At 43.7% G+C, this 18,594-nt stretch overlaps 1 protein-coding gene across 1 annotated transcript in view; it reads right to left on the bottom strand.

Moving 5' to 3' along the window:
* BMERB1 (bMERB domain containing 1) overlaps positions 1-18,594 on the bottom strand; it is an 80,519-nt gene that overhangs the window by 23,578 nt on the left and 38,347 nt on the right. Inside the window, exon 2 of the mRNA XM_040973920.1 lies at positions 12,817-12,940. Coding sequence (XP_040829854.1) covers positions 12,817-12,940 — 124 coding nt within the window. The remainder of the gene's footprint in view (positions 1-12,816; positions 12,941-18,594) is intronic.

The following is an 18,594-nucleotide window of genomic DNA, read 5'->3' as shown; positions in this document are numbered from 1 at the left end:
CTGGGAACAGAGTCTGCAGATGCTAATGTCTGTGGCCTTAACCCCTCAGCATGTAGCCTCTTGCTGGGCTTGAGCACCTCATACCAACAACAGAAAAGATATCCATAGGACTTAGCTGGGGCAACTAAGTCAGTGTTTCCTAAACAGCAATCATTTACATATCACTATAGCAACGGTTCCCTGTCTCATGGCCTCTCTATTATTTATTTTGTTATATGCTGATTCACTTTCTCACAGCACCATAAACGGAAAACAATATTTCTCCTAAGAGACATGAAAATCAATTCCTAATGAATGTCTTCCCAAACACTACCCACCATCATCTCAGAACATAGCTTATCAACTGAAGGATAGGAGTCATACAGTCAGGATCACAACACAGGTTCCTGTCTGCTGGAACTACACCACCAGCAGTCCCTTGATCAGGGGGTGTTTTTGTGAGGGCGTGGTTACACAACACCACAATACTGCCCCCTCTCAGATTTCAAGTAAAGATAGGTGAGTGTCACAGGTGGGCGGAAAGGACCACATAGGTGGGTGAGGCATAGCTTCCAAGCAGTGACCCTGAACTAGCTGCCTAAGACCACAACAGTCTCTTAGTGACATCATCATTCATGGGGGTGAGATCCTCACCACCTAAACACCAAAATAGTTCCCATCTGCTACCAAGATAATGGCAACTAAATATCAACAATGGCAAGTAAATTGGAGGAGACAAGGATTCAAACCATAGTCCCTACCGCACCCTAAATCTGCTGGCCATTTTTACCCTGCAAGTGTACAAGGAAAGGGACTCTGGGAAACAAACTTTTAACACAGCTATGTTTTTAACAGAATGTTCTAGCATAGGCTAGAAGGAATATAGATATCTACTTAAGATAGTTAAAGTGTAAGAAAATGTAGGGAAATGCTATTATCTTAGCAGCTGGTACCTAAATTTGTCTTGAGAATAAAACAGCTTTTGCTTGGAATAGTATCTTGACAAACACTTGGGTTGGTGTCCCTAAGAGCCCAAGTATCTTTTGGTGCTGTTGCTTTTTAGCAGAGGGTGCAACTACTCTGCATAAGACAGGGAGAGGAGACTTATTTGTAATGCTGGGGGTGGGGGCGGGGAGAAGGAGCAGTGTTGAGACAAGGAAAGCTGGGGGAGGGGGCAATAATTCTAGATTCTCTGTATGAACCACCCCCCCCCTCCAAAAAAAGGCCATTCCACTACTCCACTGCCTCAGGGGATGGAGAAGTGAAGACTTTATAAAAAAGAATGTCAAATGTAGGTTTTCTGTTTACTTGAAAGGGAGAGAGAGAGAAAGCATTCAAATCTCTGGTCTACTTTCTGAAGGCCCACAAAATCCAGGGTTAGGCTGGGCCAGGCCAAAGCTAGGAACTTGAACTCAATTCAGGACTCCCAGATGGGCAGCAGGGACCCAACCTCTTGAGCCAGTACCTGCTGCTTCTCAGTGTCTACACTGGCAGGAAGCTGAAGTCAGAAGCCAGATCCAGAGCTTAAATTATGGCACTTGGATATAGGATGAAAGTGTCCAAACTTGTGTCTCAACTGCTAGGCCCAATGTCAGCCTCAAATGTAGATTTCCTACTTTTCTGCGTTTAGACTTACTGATACTCCAATGCCTATCCAGAAACACTGACCTTTTTCATTCCCCCTTCAATTTAAAAACTTGAGGTCTTTGCAGCACTGCTGCCAGGGTTAGATCTCTAAGGAGAGCAGCGGAGCAGGAGGTCATGATTGGCACTCGCAATGATGTTTTCTGTGAAGAGCTCGATGTGACCGCCCCCCTTTTTTTGTGACCCTTCGTTTTCTATACTCCTCAAATGACCTTCGGGAGCAGCATCAAACATTTCTTTGTTCTGTTGTTATAGAAATGAATGAAGCATCTGACTTTCCCAACTAGGTCTGAAGACAGAGCCTGGGAGCAGAAAAGAAGGCCTCGGGAGATGCACAGGCCCTGTAAGGGTGCAGTTTGGATTTCCTAAAGCCATAGCAATATGGAATGGGGGCTAGATCCCTGGACAGTGGCCGTATAGGATGTAAGGTGATCTCAAATGTTATGGTCAGATCCAATTTAGCTGGGCTGCTGGGGACTCAGTACAAAAGTCCTGGCTGAGCGCATTCTCTGCTGTTGAGCGACACAGCCTTTTGTTTGCTTCTCTTAAGGCTTTCTCTCCAAAGACCAGCTCTCTCTGATACTCACAGACTTTGGTTTGTCAAACACCCCCCCCCCCCATGTCAGAAAAAAACCTCTGATTGGCCCAGACCAAGCTAATCTGGTTCAGTCAGGTGTGGCCTGAACAGGTGGGTAGGGAGATGCTCAAAGCTTCCACCCTGTGGGACTGTCCTTTGCAGGCTGGGAGGCCACACAGATCCAGGGCAGTTACAACTCATGACAGTGCTGGTGGGATGGGTTCTGGGACCAGGCTGCTAGAACTGGAATCCCAGCCCTCCTAACTCCTTGCTGGGTGATCTTGAATAAGACTCTTCAGTTCCCTGAAACTGTTTCTTCATCTGCCAAACGTGACTGGAACAGTAATGCAGCACATCCACATGCTATGGAGAATACAACTAGAAAGCTATCATTGCCCCCGTGGAAGCTCTCAGAGAACAAGGACCCTAAGAGCCCAGCCTTGCCTGTCCCTTCCTCTCCATCTCACCCTTTCACCACCTGACACTTCTTTCTGCCACCAGGGAGCCCTCCGGCAGAATCCTCAATCTACCCTGATTATCAACAGATCTCAGGCTCTGGCACATGGAATCTTTAACACAAGCTTGCAGATGGAAGGAAGGAATAGATAAATTCTTGAACATCTCATGTATGGAAATGCATGACCTGCCAACTTCTCACAGCTCTAAATATTTGGAAAGATCCCCGTTGACACTGAGATTAGTAATCTAATTCTCCATGGGGTCCAATCTTTGGGTTGATTCTAGTCCCACACAGAAAACTCCCAGAACAGGTATTATGGTACAGCAGGTTAAGCAGTCAATGGAGACTTTCACATCCAAAATCAGAGTGTTCGTTCAAGTCTTGGTTACTCTACTTCATCTGCCTTCCTGGGAAGTAGCAGAAGGTGGCTCAATTGTGTAAGTCTCTGCAACCCAGGTGGGAGACTGGCATGGAGTTCTGGCTCCAGCTTGATCCAGCCCTGGGGGAATGGAGCAGGACGTGGAAGATCTTTGTCCTTTTGCCTTTCAAGTAAATGAAAAAAATTTTTTTCTTTTTTTTTTTTAAAGATTTAATGAATTATTTATTTATTATCGCAAAGTCAGATATACAGAGAGGAGGAGAGACAGAGAGGAAGATCTTCCGTCTGATAATTCACTCCCCAAGTGACCACAATGGCCAGTGCTGGGCCAATCTGAAGTCAGGATCCAGGGGTCTCCTCTAGGTCTTCCACACGGGTGTAAGGTCCCAAGGCTTTGGGCTGTCCTCAACTGCTTCCCCAAGTCACAAGCAGGGAGCTGGATGGGAAGTGGGGCTGCCGGGATTAGAACCGGTGCCCATATGTGATCCTGGCACTTTCAAGTTGAGGACTTTAGCCAGTAGGCTATCACGCCGGGCCTCAAAAAATTTTCTTGAAGAAATAAACTCCATCTTCCACATGACAGTGCTTCAGGTATTTTAAGTCAAATCTCAGGAGTCATTACAGCCTTCTCTGAACAACCTGGCAACAGGAGAGTGCTTTACTCTACTTTCCACTTTTCTCCCTTCTCCCATGCCTCCTCTTAGAAACAAGTAGCCTATTTCTGAAAATAGAGAGCTCGGGTCTGATCACCGCTCTCCAGTCTGAATCTATCAATTTTCAAATATAATCTCTTCTCAGAGGAAAGGAAAATAATGCTTAATGAGCACTTGTACTGTCACAGGCGCTGGGCTGAACCCTTAATAAATATGATCTCTTTCACATTCCATAACCACTCTGTGAGACGCTGGATGCATTCCCATTTGAAAGATGAGGCAACTGAGGCTCAGAAAGATTCATATATTTCCACAACCTGTAATCGATGGGGCAAGAATTCAAAGCTAGGCACAATCTAATGGGGGCGGGGGGCAAAAAGAGGTCTCTCTTTTCATCAGAAAGTAGCCTTGTCAAAGACCAGGACAATTTGTGAAGAAGAAGTAGTCCTCTCGCCTTTGGCAGAACCCAGCCAAGAGTGTCTTGGATTGATCTGCTGTAATTTGAGTCCCCAGAGCAGTGACAGGGACTCCCAGGGGAAGACAAGATCAACGCAAGTGAAAAAATAGCAGCCAGTTTAACAAAACCTAAGATGTAAGTCGGAATACTTTCATATGGGGTTTGCTATGCATGTGTAAGCTCAGGACACCAACACTGAGTTACTAAGCTATTTGTAGTTTTATTCCCTCTTTTCTTTGATCTTCCTGTCCTAGAAATATCAAAGAGAGGGCTGGTATCTCATTTGAAGGCAAGTGCAGGAAGGAGGCCCAGGTAAGCATTATCCGATTCAACTCCGACCATCAAGTGATGTAGACAAGTACTTCTCAACCTCTGCTGCCACTCATGTCAGCACTTTTCCAAAAATGAGCAGGGAGAGTGGAAAAAACCCTTTATCAGACTACTGTATATGTGGCTTTCTGATATCTATCTCCCTCTCTCTTTTATAAATGTCTTGGGAGATTTCAGGAAACGATGAGAAACCAGTGTAAGATGAGATGATGGCTGGGGGCACATGTGCTGGCAGTGGAAGTAGGCCCAACCCTAGTCCATCTTCACTAATCCCATGCATGAAGCTCCACACACATGACCTCATGGGCTTCCAAAGTGCTCTCCTTTGAGCATGGATGCTTTAGGGACTGGGCATCAAAACACATTTTAGGGAAATATAAACACTGAGGTCACAGCACCAGAGAGACAGCTGGAGTGGGAGGACAGGGGTCCAGGCAGAGGGGATAGCATGGACCTATAGGCACCATAATGTTCAGGATAGGGCCTGGGAAGTGCGTTGGGGCTACCGAAAAGACGGCCCGTGGTGGTGCCTGTGGGATGAGGCCTTAGGATGGAGAACGGATGAAGCAAAGAGACTGCAGAGAGACAGCAATGGAAGCTAAAACCTCACTAGCTTTATCACATCCAGCAAATACTGCAGAGAGTTCATAGTGGCTGGAGTGTATGTGGGCCTCCAAAATTCAAGTTGAAGCTTAATCCCCATTGCAACAGCATCAGAAGTGGAGCCTTTGGGGGGCTTGAGGGAGCCAACGGGGCTCTTCCCCATCCTTCTGTGGCTTCCGTGCGGGGACACAGCATCCGCCCACCTCTGGAGTACACAAAAACAAGTGTCTCCTTGAAAGCTGAGAGTTCCCAGACACTGCATTCTCCCGGGGCCTTGATGTTGGATTTCCCAGACTCTAGGATTGTGAGAGATGCATTTCTATGGTTTATAAATGGCTCAGTCTAAGTGTTCTCACAGCAGGGTGGCGTGCTCATGAGTTTGGAATTGGGTGTTAGGGGCTGAACGTGTTTTTGAAGCATTTAAAAGGAGATAATAGATATTTTGTACTCGTCTGGATTTTCCCTTTAGAAATGTGTGTGTATCTCCAAAAAGACTGTATGACTCCTCTTTAATGAGGTATTTAGAATCATCAGACTCACTAGGTAAAAAGGAGAATGGTGGTTGCCAGGGGTGGGGGACGAGGAGAACAGGAAGCTGTTGTTTAATGGGATCAAGCTTTTGCAAAATAGAAACATCTAGAGATGGATGCTGATGGTAGTTACACAACATTACCCTTACACCTAAAACCACTGCATTTTATAGTTTAAAATGGGCAAGAAAGTAAACCTTGCGTTTATTTTGCCATAGTGTTTTGGGAAAAAATATGTTCATAAACTATATATACACATACATAAAAACATAAAAATACATAATAAAACAATTCTGTTCCCATCAAATTGCTTAACTAATTATCGGCTTGTTAAAGTGAAAAAAGTGGGTTTATTAAAAAATTCTTTAATAAAAATTACACACTCAAGTCCACACCTGGACTTGATGGTTGGAAATCCACAGAGAGTCAGCCCATCTCAGGAATGGCCACTGGCAGATCCAGCATCTTTTGGGAAAAAGGATGTTTTCTGAGTATTCTCTGCAGGTGACTCAGCAGCTTTGATTCTCAACTCTTTCTTAAAGCACAGTGCTAATCATTAAAGGAAGAAAGAAAAAAAAAACTTTCAAAGATTTGTTGTTTTGAAAATCAGAGTTACAGAGAGAGAAGAAGAGACAGATTTTTCATTCACTGGTTCATCTCCCAGATAGCCCTAATAGCTAGGGCTGAAGGTTTGAGCCAGGAGTTTTATTCAGGTCTCCCATGTGGGTGGCAGGGGCCCAAACATTTGAATCATCTCTCAATGTTTTTCTCAGACCATTAGCAGGGAGCTGGATTGGAAGCAGGGCAGACAGGCTCCATATGGGATGCTGGCATGCTTTATCTGCTACACCATAATGCCAGCCCCACTGAAGGAAATTTTGATATGCTTGCTACCTAGGAGGAGCCAACCAGTTTTCAAACATGTTGGCCGTTTTCTTGCCTTGCTACAATGCTGCAGTGATAGAGGGTTGGGGGAAATCATTGTCCTACTGTATACATGGGGAAACTGAGATTGAAATGGGGCAAAATGTTTTCTTTAAGTCACATAGTTGATAAGAAAGAGAACTAGGAATCAAAACCAGTTGAGGAAATCCATGTCCTAATGGTTGCAACTGCATGAACTCTGGACCCAGAATAACTAGGTTGTATCATTATCTGCTGTTTAATGGAATCTGTGCAATCCTGGGCAAGTGACTTGACTTGCCTGTGCTTCAGTATAAGAAGGTTATTACATGTGTGATTAACTGCCTACATGGTTATAGTAACAACTGAGAGTTGATACAGCAATATGCTCTGGCTAGTATCCAACACAGTAAATATGACAGTACTCTGAAAAGTTAGTGGAAGGAGCTGGTGTTGTGATGCAGTGAGTTAAGTCACTGCTTGTGATGCCCGCATTCCATATCAGTTGCCAGTTCCAGCCCTAGCTCCTCTGCTCCCAATCTAACTTCCTGCTAATGGACCCGGAAAGCAGCAGATGCTGACCCAAATATTGGGGTTTTCCCACCAGTATAGGAGATTAAGATGGAGTTCCTGGCTCCTGGCTTCTGTCTGGCATAGACTTGGCTGTTGCAACCATTTGGGGAGTGAACAAGTAGATGGAAAAAAATCTCTCTTTGTTGCTTTGCCTTTCAAATAAATATTTTTTTCTTAAGGTTCTTGGAAAATGAAGTTAAAAGATAAGCTGGGGAGAGGGGAGAGCAGTATTGTGGCATAACAAGCACAACCACCACCTCTGATGTTGGCATCCCATATGGACACAAATTTGAGTCCCTACTTTTGATCCAGCTCCCTGCTTATGGCCTAGAAAAATCAGCAAAAGATGGTTTAAGTACTTGTGTCCCTGTCACCCAGTTGAAAGAGCTGAGAGAAGCTTCTGGCTCTGGGTTTCTGCTAGGCCCAGCCCTGGCCACTGCGGCCATATGGAGAGTAAACCAGCTGATGGAAGATCTCTGTCTTCTCTTCCTCTCTCTGTGTAACTCTGATTTTCAAATAAGTAAATCTTCTATTTAAAAAGATAAGTCTGGGTCAGGCCTAGCTGTTAAGACATCACTTTGGATGTCCTCATTCTATATCAGAAACCCTAAATTTGGCCCTTGGCTCTGTTCCTAATTACAGCTTCCTGCTAATGCTGACCCTAGGAAACAACAGGTGAGGGTTCAAGTGGCTGGGTCCTTACCAGACACATACAGGAGACCAGGATTGAATTCCCAGCTCCCTGCATCAGTCTGGCCCAACCCTGGTAATTCTCCATCTGTCACATTCACATTTATATTCATATGTATTTAATGAAGCTGGGGAGCAGATATCTCACCTAGCAGTTAACATGGCCCAGTTTCATGAGTACATGAGCTTTGTTCCTGGCTCCAACTTCCAACTCTAGCTTCTCATTAGCACAGACTCTGGGAGGCAGGAGTGATGCCTCAGCTAACTGGGTTTCTACCAACCTTATTCAACTCCTGGATTGAATTTTTGGCTCCAGCCGTAGTTGTTGCACACATTTGGGGAATAAACCAGTGAATCAGAGCTTTCTCTAGCAGGTTGGCAGTCTCTTTTTTCCTCTCTGTTTCTCCGTATCCATTTTGTTTTTTTCTCAAATAAAAAGATAAAACAATTAGTATATTTTGGTGCAAAAATTTTTTGAAGCCCATGTATTTTTTTTCAGAATATTCATTTTCCATAAGCTTTTTCAAGGAATCCTCATATTCAAAAGTACTGTCTACAAAGCAAGCACTTTCTAGTACCTCTGCCTTGAGTCTCTTCCAGGTTCCTAGGGCCTGACCTTTGCAGCACACTTGGTGTTTAATTAAGTGAAGTTACTGCTGTTCAAGTTCAGGCTGTGGAAATATCAGAACTCTGAGGGCTGTGCTCCTGAAATATGTCCTTCATACGCCCACCTCCCCCTGCCTACTGAAGAACTGACACTGGCAAGCTGAGAAACAGGGCACACTATCCCTTTTATGAAAATCTGGCAAGTTAGTGCAAAATGAAGATAACCATTCCCACCCCCATATGGAGACCAAGCCTACTTAATTATCTGAAACCCAGATAAACAGCAGGAGGAGGATGGCACATGAGCCACTGAGAAGCTGGGCCAGGCAACCAGGGTCTGCAAGACACGTTATTAAAAACTAATGAGGTGATTCAGTGCTGGAATGAAGGGTGAGAAAATGAATCGATGGTTTCTGGCAGCCTCCAAGAGCTCTTGCCTGCAGCGGGGCAGAGTAAGGAAAGGCAAGAAGATAGGGCAGCAGTGGGAGGGCTAAGGAGGCGGGCGACACGTAGGGTCCAGGAAGGGGAAAAAAAGCAGCCTTCAGGAATTATCTCCCAAACATTTGCTGCCTATGACAGGTCTCATGAGACTTGGGGGTTTTATTGATTTGTTCAAGTAAAGTTGATAAAATTGCCACACCGAGAGAGAGAGAGAGAGAGAGAGAGAGAGAGAGAGAGAGACAAAGAGAGATCTGCTATTTTGAAAGGTGGAAACCAGAGGATGAGTAAACGAAGTTAGCAAGGAAAGACACACTTGAGTATTCAGAGTAGAGGGCTCAGCCAGTGAACCTGACCTCACAGACCTTGTTCAGGGCTAGCAGGTGTGCTGGGGGAGTACCTCCTGACCCCTTCCCTTAAAAAGCACTTGCTGGGACAACTTATGTGTCAATGTGTATGCTACGGGCTTAGCATGAGCCTAAACCTACAACAAGGGTTCAGGAAGTACTCTAGAAAATTTCCAGCAAGTAGATTTTACAAATCTGGACTCTAAGTAAGCTGGAGATCCTCACTCTGAGCTCCAAAATAAGCATTTCTACATCCAGAGAGCAGTCCAAAGGTTTTCCTCAGTAGGATCCATTCAGTTTCTACCACACTCAGATGAAGAGGGTGGAATAAGATAAATCCCAGTGTAGGATTGTGACATAAAGCCAGCAGTTTGCCTCAGCATTCTGGAAGAAGTAGGCAAAAAGAAAAAGGGCTCTTGTGTTGGGAATAAAGGTAACAGAATGGTTAACAGTTAAGAGTTCTGTCTCTAAGATGAATATTCTGGGTTCCCATCCTGATTCTGCTTCATTCTAGCAGAGGCCTCAAACAAGTCGCTCAGTTTGCCTCTATGGTTTCATTTTCCTCAACATGAAACTGAAGGAATAGAACCTATCATGTGCATGCATATACATGTGTGCACGAGGTATGGTTCTTGTGAGGATTCAATAAGTTAAAAATAAAAATTTACTGCAATATAAGTAGGCCTTCAGTAAAAAATAGCTCTTGTGGCCCAAAATTATAAATCAAGAATGTGGAAGATCCAAGGTGCTTGGTGAGCCCACATTTCTCTCTTTCATTTCCTCACTGTATAGCAGGAAGTTAGAAGAGTCTGTGCAGGTCAAGACTCAGCAGTCAAGCTCAGGGAAAGCTATGAAAAAATAACACTGAATGTAGAGGCTGGTGGGCTACAGAGAAAGCAGCAGCCACTGGAGCCTTTCTTAAAATGGTCAGCACAGCTAGAGACCATGAAAGTGAGTGGATGTACCCAGGCATCAAATAAAGTCTGATTCACACAATCTCCACAGGCAATGACAGATATGAACATGATCACCTTGGAGCAGGTGTGCGTAAACCAGTCTCAGAATGGTTATCAAAGCTGCAGATATTGGAACTATTTCAATCAGGGGCTGTCATATTTCTTCTGGCAAATAGAACTTCCTCATGTAAGCCTAAAAACACTTAGCAGGCACTAAAATTTCATTTTCCTCTTATTCTACTTCTTGGATCGTGTGTGTGTCTGTGTGTGTGTGTGTAAAGAGAGAGAGAGTTGTTGGGGTAAGAACATGTATATATAAAAGAATAACTAATTGTACATTGACAGAAATGAATTAGTGAATTGGCCTAATAAGTGCAAGGCACTTTGTAAGATGTTGGGAAGATTCAACAGGGAGGAAGAAGGGCCCTGGCCCTTACACAGCTTATATTCTCCTTTCTTTATTGATTCACTTAGTTCATCAGTAAGTAATAGAAGGATATAGAACTTATTTTGAGGTTCTATACATTTTTGTGGAAAATATAATGAAAAGCTAGTTTAATTGGTGTAAAAATTGTTGGAATCTATACGCCTTTGAGATCTTTACAAAATTCACGGTAAATGCATATGATGCATGAGTTTGGAAATTTTTTTGCACTAAAGTAGACTTATCTTCTAAAAATTTAATTTATTTGAGAGGTAGAGGACAGATAAACAGAGAACTCCCATTCGCAGGTTTACTTCCTGATACTTTCAAAAGCTAGCACTGAGCGAGGTCCAGGATTATACTCAAGTCTCCCACATGAATGACAGAAACCCAAATACTTAAGTCATCACCTCTGCCTTCTAGGGTCTGTAATCAGCAAAAAGCTGGGCTCAGGAGCAGAGTCTGGATACCCAATACAAGCACTTAAGTGGGACATAAGCATATTAAGCATGGGGTCAAATGCCTACCTTATCTTTTAATCACATTTTCCCACGAACTTTTTGAAGTTTCCTTATAGTGCAACCTTGGGCAAATTTCTTAACCTAGAATTCCTTCTCCAAAATGGAGTTAAGAACAGGAACCACTTATAGGATAAACCTAAATCATTGGAAGTATCATCTTAGGAAAATACAAGGATCTTTCTAAACTTTGTAGAAAATGGAAGTAAAAGATAAAAAAGTTGAAATTCATGCAAACTTTTTGCATAATGCTCATTTTCCACGAGCTTCTCAAGAATCCCTCATAGCTAGGAAACTGAATTGAAGCACAAAGTTGTTGTGTTGAAGCACAAGCCTCTTGGCTAGGAAAGCTGAGGATGATGGATGAGAAATTTGCACAGATATCTGAGTGTGCTATGTCCTCTCTGCAGCCACTGTGGCGTCCTTCCTGCATTTCTGAGGTCGATGGGCTGGGTTCACCTCCAGACAGAACACACTGTACCAGGCTGGGCTTGGAGGGAGCGTCATTAGCATCCATACCAGTCCGCAGGATGCTAGCAAGACTTCTGGGGCTCGAAAGCCGACTCTGTCCTTGGAAAACGTCACTGAGACCTTGCTCTACATCCTAATGACTTCACATCCTTCTGCGTCTTCTAGATAAATTGATTTATTCGAGTATCTACTTTGGACATTTAAGTGGTTGGACGCATGGGTTTGATGAGGAAATTCAATGGGATCACAAGTCAAGAGCTAGTGCAGTGACTGGGCCAGAGCTCATGCTGAATAAATGTTAGTTATGAGTGTCCTTCTGCACCAAGTCCCAGGCATGTGGCAGATGCTGGGAACAATGCATATGTGTGTGTACACAGACACACGTTTACAAAGGCCAGTAGCCGCAAAGTGGCAGCCAGTATTTCCACAGCAGCAATGCTTTAAAGCTAAACGCATTGCTAGTACTTTTTTCCTCTAACAACGTATTTATTTATTTATTTGAAAGGCAGAATAACAGGGAGAGAGAGAAAGAAAGAGAGAGAGAGAATAAGAATCTTTCACCTGGTTCATTCTCCAAACGGGCCAGCCCCAAAAGCCAGGAATCCCAAACTCCATCTGGTCTTTCACTTAAGGTGATAGGGCCCAAGTAATTTAGCCAACACTGGCTGTCTTCCCAGGTGCATTAGCAGGAAGCTGGATTGGAAATGGAACAGCTAGAACTTAAATCAGCACTCATATGGGATGCCAGCACCTCAGGCGGTAACTTAACCATTCTCACACAATGCTGCACACAATCTTCAGTTCTTTAAAATGCCAACTCACAGATTTTGTTTCCTTTAAAACATGGGGAGACAGGAGTTCTTCCTGAATGCTTGAGTATGTGGTTTAATTGATTTCCAGCAAAAAGGGAATTTTTTTTTTAATGTGTAAAATGGGAACATCCCAGAACTTTCCTCTGAGGACTCCCTTGAGAAAGGCACACGAAGCATTTTGTGCAGAATCTGGCACATCCAAAAAGCTGGAAGGAGATAACAATACCCACTCCTCTAGATGGCATCCTTCTCCAGTAGCCAGCACAGAAAGATGGTGGAGTCAGAATAGCCTGAACTCAATTTCAACTGCAAGGAGATAACAATACCCACTCTTCTAGATGGCATAACAGTGAAATGATAATGATTTTTTTAATGTACAAGAGGCCTTTATCCCAGGGCCTGGTCATCGCGGGTCCTCCCTCTGCCATGCTCCTTCCTGCTCTGGGAGCCGCGTCCAGCAACTCACATGAACCTGAGTTCAGACTCCCGGCGGACCAAGACTTCCCGGAGACGGTGGATCTTCGCCATCTCCAGCTCGATCTCCTCCGGCATCATGGTCGTCTCTGCCATGGAGATGATGTCCAGCTGACCTGCACGGGGAGGACACGAAACACGCAGGACGTCAAGATCTGACGCTGCAGGGGTTGCCAAGAAATCCGATAGAACAAACCCTGAGAGCGACCGCGGAGTGTGTGATGAGGGGGATGGACAGACAGCCTGGCCCCTGCGACGCTCATCTTCTCGAAGCGACACACAGGTCTCAGCCTGTCCGGCAAATGTGGGAGTGGGGGTGGGATTTTGCTAATAGGGGTGCGAGTGGGAGGCACATTTCCCAAGCAGCTATAATTTATTTCCAGTAAAACTCACTTAGGGTCTTGGTTCCCAATGTCACAGGGTGGAGAAGGGAGGCGGTCTTTAACGGGAATGAAAGCTTCTCTCAATGCCAGCAAGCTCTCCTCACATGGACTTTTCCGGACAGAACGAGTTCTCGCGAGACTGGGCTCGTGGCCTCGGGCTTTGGTTTCCTCAGCGGAAGTGGCCGGAGGCGCTTGTCCTTCGGCCACGAAGTCACTCGCCACGCGAGGCCGCCTGGTTCTGAAGCGCCCAGCTTACAAAGCCGTAAGTCGATGTAGAATTTTGTGTTTTCTGACTTAAACAAAATCCCCAGTCCCAAACGTTCTGATAGAGCAACAGAAAAGGGCTCAAGTCGCACGGCAATCCTGTTTCTCTGAGAAACCAAGGCCCGTGCTGGCTCCTTAAGACGTTGGGCAGTCCCAGCCTGACCCGTTTCTGAACTTGTCCCCACAGTATCCTCAAGTCCACTACGTCCGTGTCACCCGGTCCCAACCCCCAAGACTGAGGTTGACTCCAGGTGCAAGAAAGTAATTATCCTGTGGTGTCACTAAGTAATACAAATTTGATGTAGAAAATTTACCTCAGGCAGGTAGGAAACACACACACACACACTAAACCAAAAACCAACAACAAAAAATTAAAAAGTCATCCATAAGGGCGGCATGGTGACATACTGGGCTCATCCTCCGGCTGCCACGCTTGCTTTCTGTAGGGACAGTGGTTCGAGTCCTGCTGCTCCACTTCCTATCCAGCTCCCTGCTAATGCACCAGGGAAATTAGTAGAGGACAACCCAGGTCATTGGGCTCCTGCACTGCTATGAAGAAGCTCCTGGTTCCCAGCCTAGGACCTGCTTAGCTCTGGCTGGAGTGGCTGTTTGGGGAGTGAACTAGTGAATGGAATATCCCCACCTCTCTTTCTATAATTCTACTTTTAAGGAAAATAAATAAGTCTTAAGAAAAAAAAGTCATCCAAAGACTACTGCCTTGAGAGCAGTTAACATTTTGATGGGCAGTTAGAAATATTGCCAAACATATAAAACCATACATGAAGTTGATATGACATAAACATATTATATAGCAGCGTATATACACTACATATTATATATGTATGGATGGATGTATTAGTCTGTTCATGGATTATTTCACAGCAATTGATATAAACAGTTTTTAAGAACATTGAAAAAATACACACCAAGATGTTATTACTTTGAAAGGTTAAAATACATGTATGCATATACACACATTTATTCACCGTTGAATAGGTCTTATTATTGTAATACAAAGTTAGGATCCTTCTATTTTCTTTGTTAGTCTTTCACATAGCAAAGTGTAAGCATTTTTGCCTGCCCTTGGATACTCCTTTTCTCAGAAGTGGGAAAAGATGGGCTGTTTTCTGTTTGTAGCTGTGCCTGGAATAACTTAACCAATCCATGGCATCACTTAACCAATCCATGGACATTGAGATGGTTCCCCTTTCCTCACATCTCCCTTCCTCACTACAAACAGCCCTCTGTAATGAGCATTCCTGATGCTAAATATTTGCATATGACTTGAGGTTCCTTTCGATAACATTTATAGATCAAATGGCTGAGACTTAGAAAATGCAGCATCCCAAAGCCCTTTACAGGTAGAAGGTGGTGCAGGGGAGACCACTGAAATTATCGTATCCTAAGGCCAATAGCCTGTCACCCAGTCCTGCTAACTCCACCCCCCAAAATCCACCCCGAGGGCTAGCCCCCAACCCACAAACTCCTCAGTCCTCCCACACTTCCTTTGTGTTTCCCTTACTCCAAGATCATGACCCAAAAGCTGCCTTCTGTCTGCAGGTCTGTCTGGGAGCCAGGAGATGGAATCCATGACTTTCAGACTTCCCTGAAGTCAACTCCTGCCTGTTTGGATCATGGGAGAATGCTAACTCCCAGGAACTTGTAACTGCAACTCCCTTGGCCCCGAGATCTTTCAGGAGCCAGCGCATTTTTGGTGAGTTGGCATGCTCTTCTGTAACCTACAGCCAACATGTCCTCTCTGTGTCTCAGAATTGCTTGTCTCTCCTTCACTAATGAAGACTGCTCAGATTGCTGCAGAACCAGGAGAAAGGCAATTTCCTGAAGTTGGTTCTCAGGTTAAAACGAGTGGTCTTCCTGCATTCTCTGGGCTAATTCCTTATTGGCAGGAGAAACAATGAAAAAGTTGCTTGGCAGTTGCTTGGACAGATTTGCTGTGGTAGTTATAGGCCTACCAGAAATTTCTTCTCTCTCTCTCTCTTTTTGCTTCAGTATCTCACTCACAGCAATGCCTGCTTCTCTTTGTATTTGCAGAGAGCTCCAGAATTTTGTAACATAGGTTATGTGTCACTTCGTGTTGAAATGGGGAGGGGCCCTCATGTCATCCTCTGAGATGGTCCCAAGCTGGCAGGCTAAAGAACTAAGCCCACTTCTGCATTCAGATTTAGGCCCTGCCTCGTCAAGGTGGCCTCTTCCGCATGTAGATGATTTTTTTCTGAGACCTCTTTTCCTTCACATCTAGGAATCAAGAGTGTACCATAATGTTCCCACTCTTTAAAGGGTCAGAAGTCCAAGGTTGCTCCATAATAGTAATAGTAAACATGATTGAACACTTATCACATATCAAGTTCTCTGCTTTGCCTTATTTGATTCTCAGAACAGCTCTAGATATTAAGTACTGCTACCCTATTTTTTTTAAGATTTGTTTGTATTGCAAAGTTAGATATATAGAGAGGAGGAGAGACAAGAAAGGAAGTTCTTCCATCCGATGATTCACTCCCCAAGTGACTGCAATGCCGGTGCTGCACAATCTGAAACCAGGACCCAGGAGTCTCCTCCAGTTCTCCTATGTGGGTGCAGGAACCCAAGGCTTTGGGCTGTGCTCGGCTGCTTCCCAGTTCACAAGCACGGAGCTGGATGGGAAGTGGGGACACTGGGAAATGAACTGGTACTCATATGGGATCCTGGCGTGTTAAAGGCAAGGGCTTTAGCTGCTAAACCACTGCACATGGCCCTACCCTATTTCCTAAATGGCCAAGTTGAGGCTTGAGGAAAGGAATACGTGATGGGACAGGATATAAAATTAGATTATTCTACTCCAAAGTCCTTGCTGTCATCATATCCATTAAGAATGACCTTCCTGGGCCTGACACTATGGCTCAGAGGCTAAATCTTTGCCTTTTCAGGATCCCATAGGGGTGTCAGTTCATGTCCCGGATGCTCCACTTCCCTCCCACTTCCCTCCCACTTCCCTCCCACTTCCCTGTTCCTGGCCTGGGAAAGCAATAGAGGACAACCCAAAGCCTTAGGATTTGCACCCGTGTAGGGAACCCGGAAGAAGCTCCAGATACTGGCTTCAGATTGCCTCAGCTTCAGCTGTTGTGGCCACTTGGAGAGTGAATCAGGAGATGGAAGATCTTTCTTTTTTTTTTTATTTTTTTCCATTTTTTTTTTTACAATCTTTACATAGTTAATTAGGGTAAAAAGGTTCAAGGGCAGATCTTTGTCTCTGACTCTCCTTCTCTCTGTGAATATGTCTTTCCAATAAAAATAAAAAATAAATAAATATTTGTTGCTGAGGTATGTCTCCTATAGGCAAAAAATAGATGGGTTTTGTTTTTTAATCCAGTTTACGAATCTATGACGTTTGATTGATGAGTTTAATTCATTTACATTCAGGGTTAATATGTAAGGATGGTAATTTGGTCCTGTCATTTTAGCAGTGGGTTGTTCATTGATTTAATCTTCTGTTGTTATTTTACTGAGATGTTCTTCACATTTACCTTTGGTTTTGGTGGGTGCTATTCCTCTTCTCTGTCAAGAGAACATGTTTAAATATCATTTGTAGGGCAGGTTTGGAAGAGGCATATTCTTTTAAATTTTCTTTACATGAAAGAATTTTGTTTCATTTTCAAAGACAAAGGAAAGCTTTGGTGGGTACATTATCCTGGGCCAACAATTTTTTGCTGCTGAAATCTGGAATATGTCACTCCATTCTCTTCTGGCCTGTAGAGTTTCCTGTGAGAGGTTTCCTGTTTAATTAACATTCCTTTATATGTCTATTGATTTTTTTCACATACACATTAAAGAATCTTTTTGTTATATTCAATTGAAGAGAGCTTGATTATCATGTGTCGTGGTGAAGATCGCTTTTGGTCAACCCTGTTGGGATCAGCAGAAGCTATATCTTATGGATTTTGATATTTTTTTTGTTAGTTTCATCTCTTCAAAACACTTCTCATTGAATTCTTCAGTGACTCATAGATCATACAGTAGCATCATTTTCTACAAGAAGGTTGATTTTCTTTTTCATTTCTTCAGCAACACATTAGTCATTCAGTAGCATACTATTTAATTTCATGGTGTTGTTAATTTATTTTTTCTTCCTGTTTTGATTTTGTTTTGTGGCTTTTCATTTAAGAGGATATATTGTAACTGTGTAATGGAGACTATCATATTTAGGAGCATGTTATTTAAGTTCATGGCATTATAAATTTCTATTTTTCTTCCTGTTGATTTTGTTTTGTGGTTTTCCATTTAAGGGGATGTACAGTAGCAGTGAAATGGAGACTAACATTTCCAAATGTGAGGATACAATGCAGTACGCATCTCTGCTTCCAGACTAAAGATGGACTGCCAATGAAACTGTTTACTATATCTTGACAGTAGGATGCTGGACACTCTGCCATTGTGCATGCCCTCAATGATGGAAGTAGTACTGTTTATGAAGAACTATACTACAATAATAATATAGGGGAACTCAGTTAAGGGGGAGGGAATTGGGGAGGAGATAAGGGAAATACCAAGGCCTGTGGAATTGTATCGTAAAATCAGATTTTAAAAAGATTAATATATATTTGTTTGAAAGGCAGAGTTACAAAGAGAGAAGGAGAAACAGAGAGAAATCTGTTTCACTCTCCATGTGGCCACAATGGCCAAAACTTGGCCAGTCTGAAGCTAGGAGCCAGAAGCTTCTTTTGGGTCTCCCACGTGGGTGCAGGGGCCTAAGCACTTGAGCCATCCTCTACTGCTTTCCCAGGCACATTAGAAGGGAGCTGGATCAGATGTAGAGCAGCCAGAACTTGAAATGATGCCCGTATTGATGCTGGCATTGCAGATAGGAGCTTTACTTGCTACACCACAGTGCCAGATTGAACAGCTCTAATCAAAAATCCAAAATCCCAAATGTTCTGAAATTCTGGTTTCAGATTAGGGATGTTCCAGTAAAGTCTATATAAATATACCAAAATCTGAAAAACTCCCATATGACAAACACTTCTGCTCCTAAGCATTTTAGGTAAAAGGTAGTCAACCTGTATTTATATTGCTTTAGGGACATGAAAAGTAGGGTTCGTATATGTTAGTGAGCACAGTGCTCATCTCAG

This window comes from Ochotona curzoniae, unplaced genomic scaffold (genome assembly GCF_017591425.1).
Source record: "Ochotona curzoniae isolate NIBS_2020 unplaced genomic scaffold, NIBS_Ocur_1.0 contig_2321, whole genome shotgun sequence".
NCBI lineage: Eukaryota > Metazoa > Chordata > Mammalia > Lagomorpha > Ochotonidae > Ochotona > Ochotona curzoniae.
Note: the sequence above shows the minus strand (reverse complement) of the source record. Positions and strands in the feature narration are given on the sequence as shown.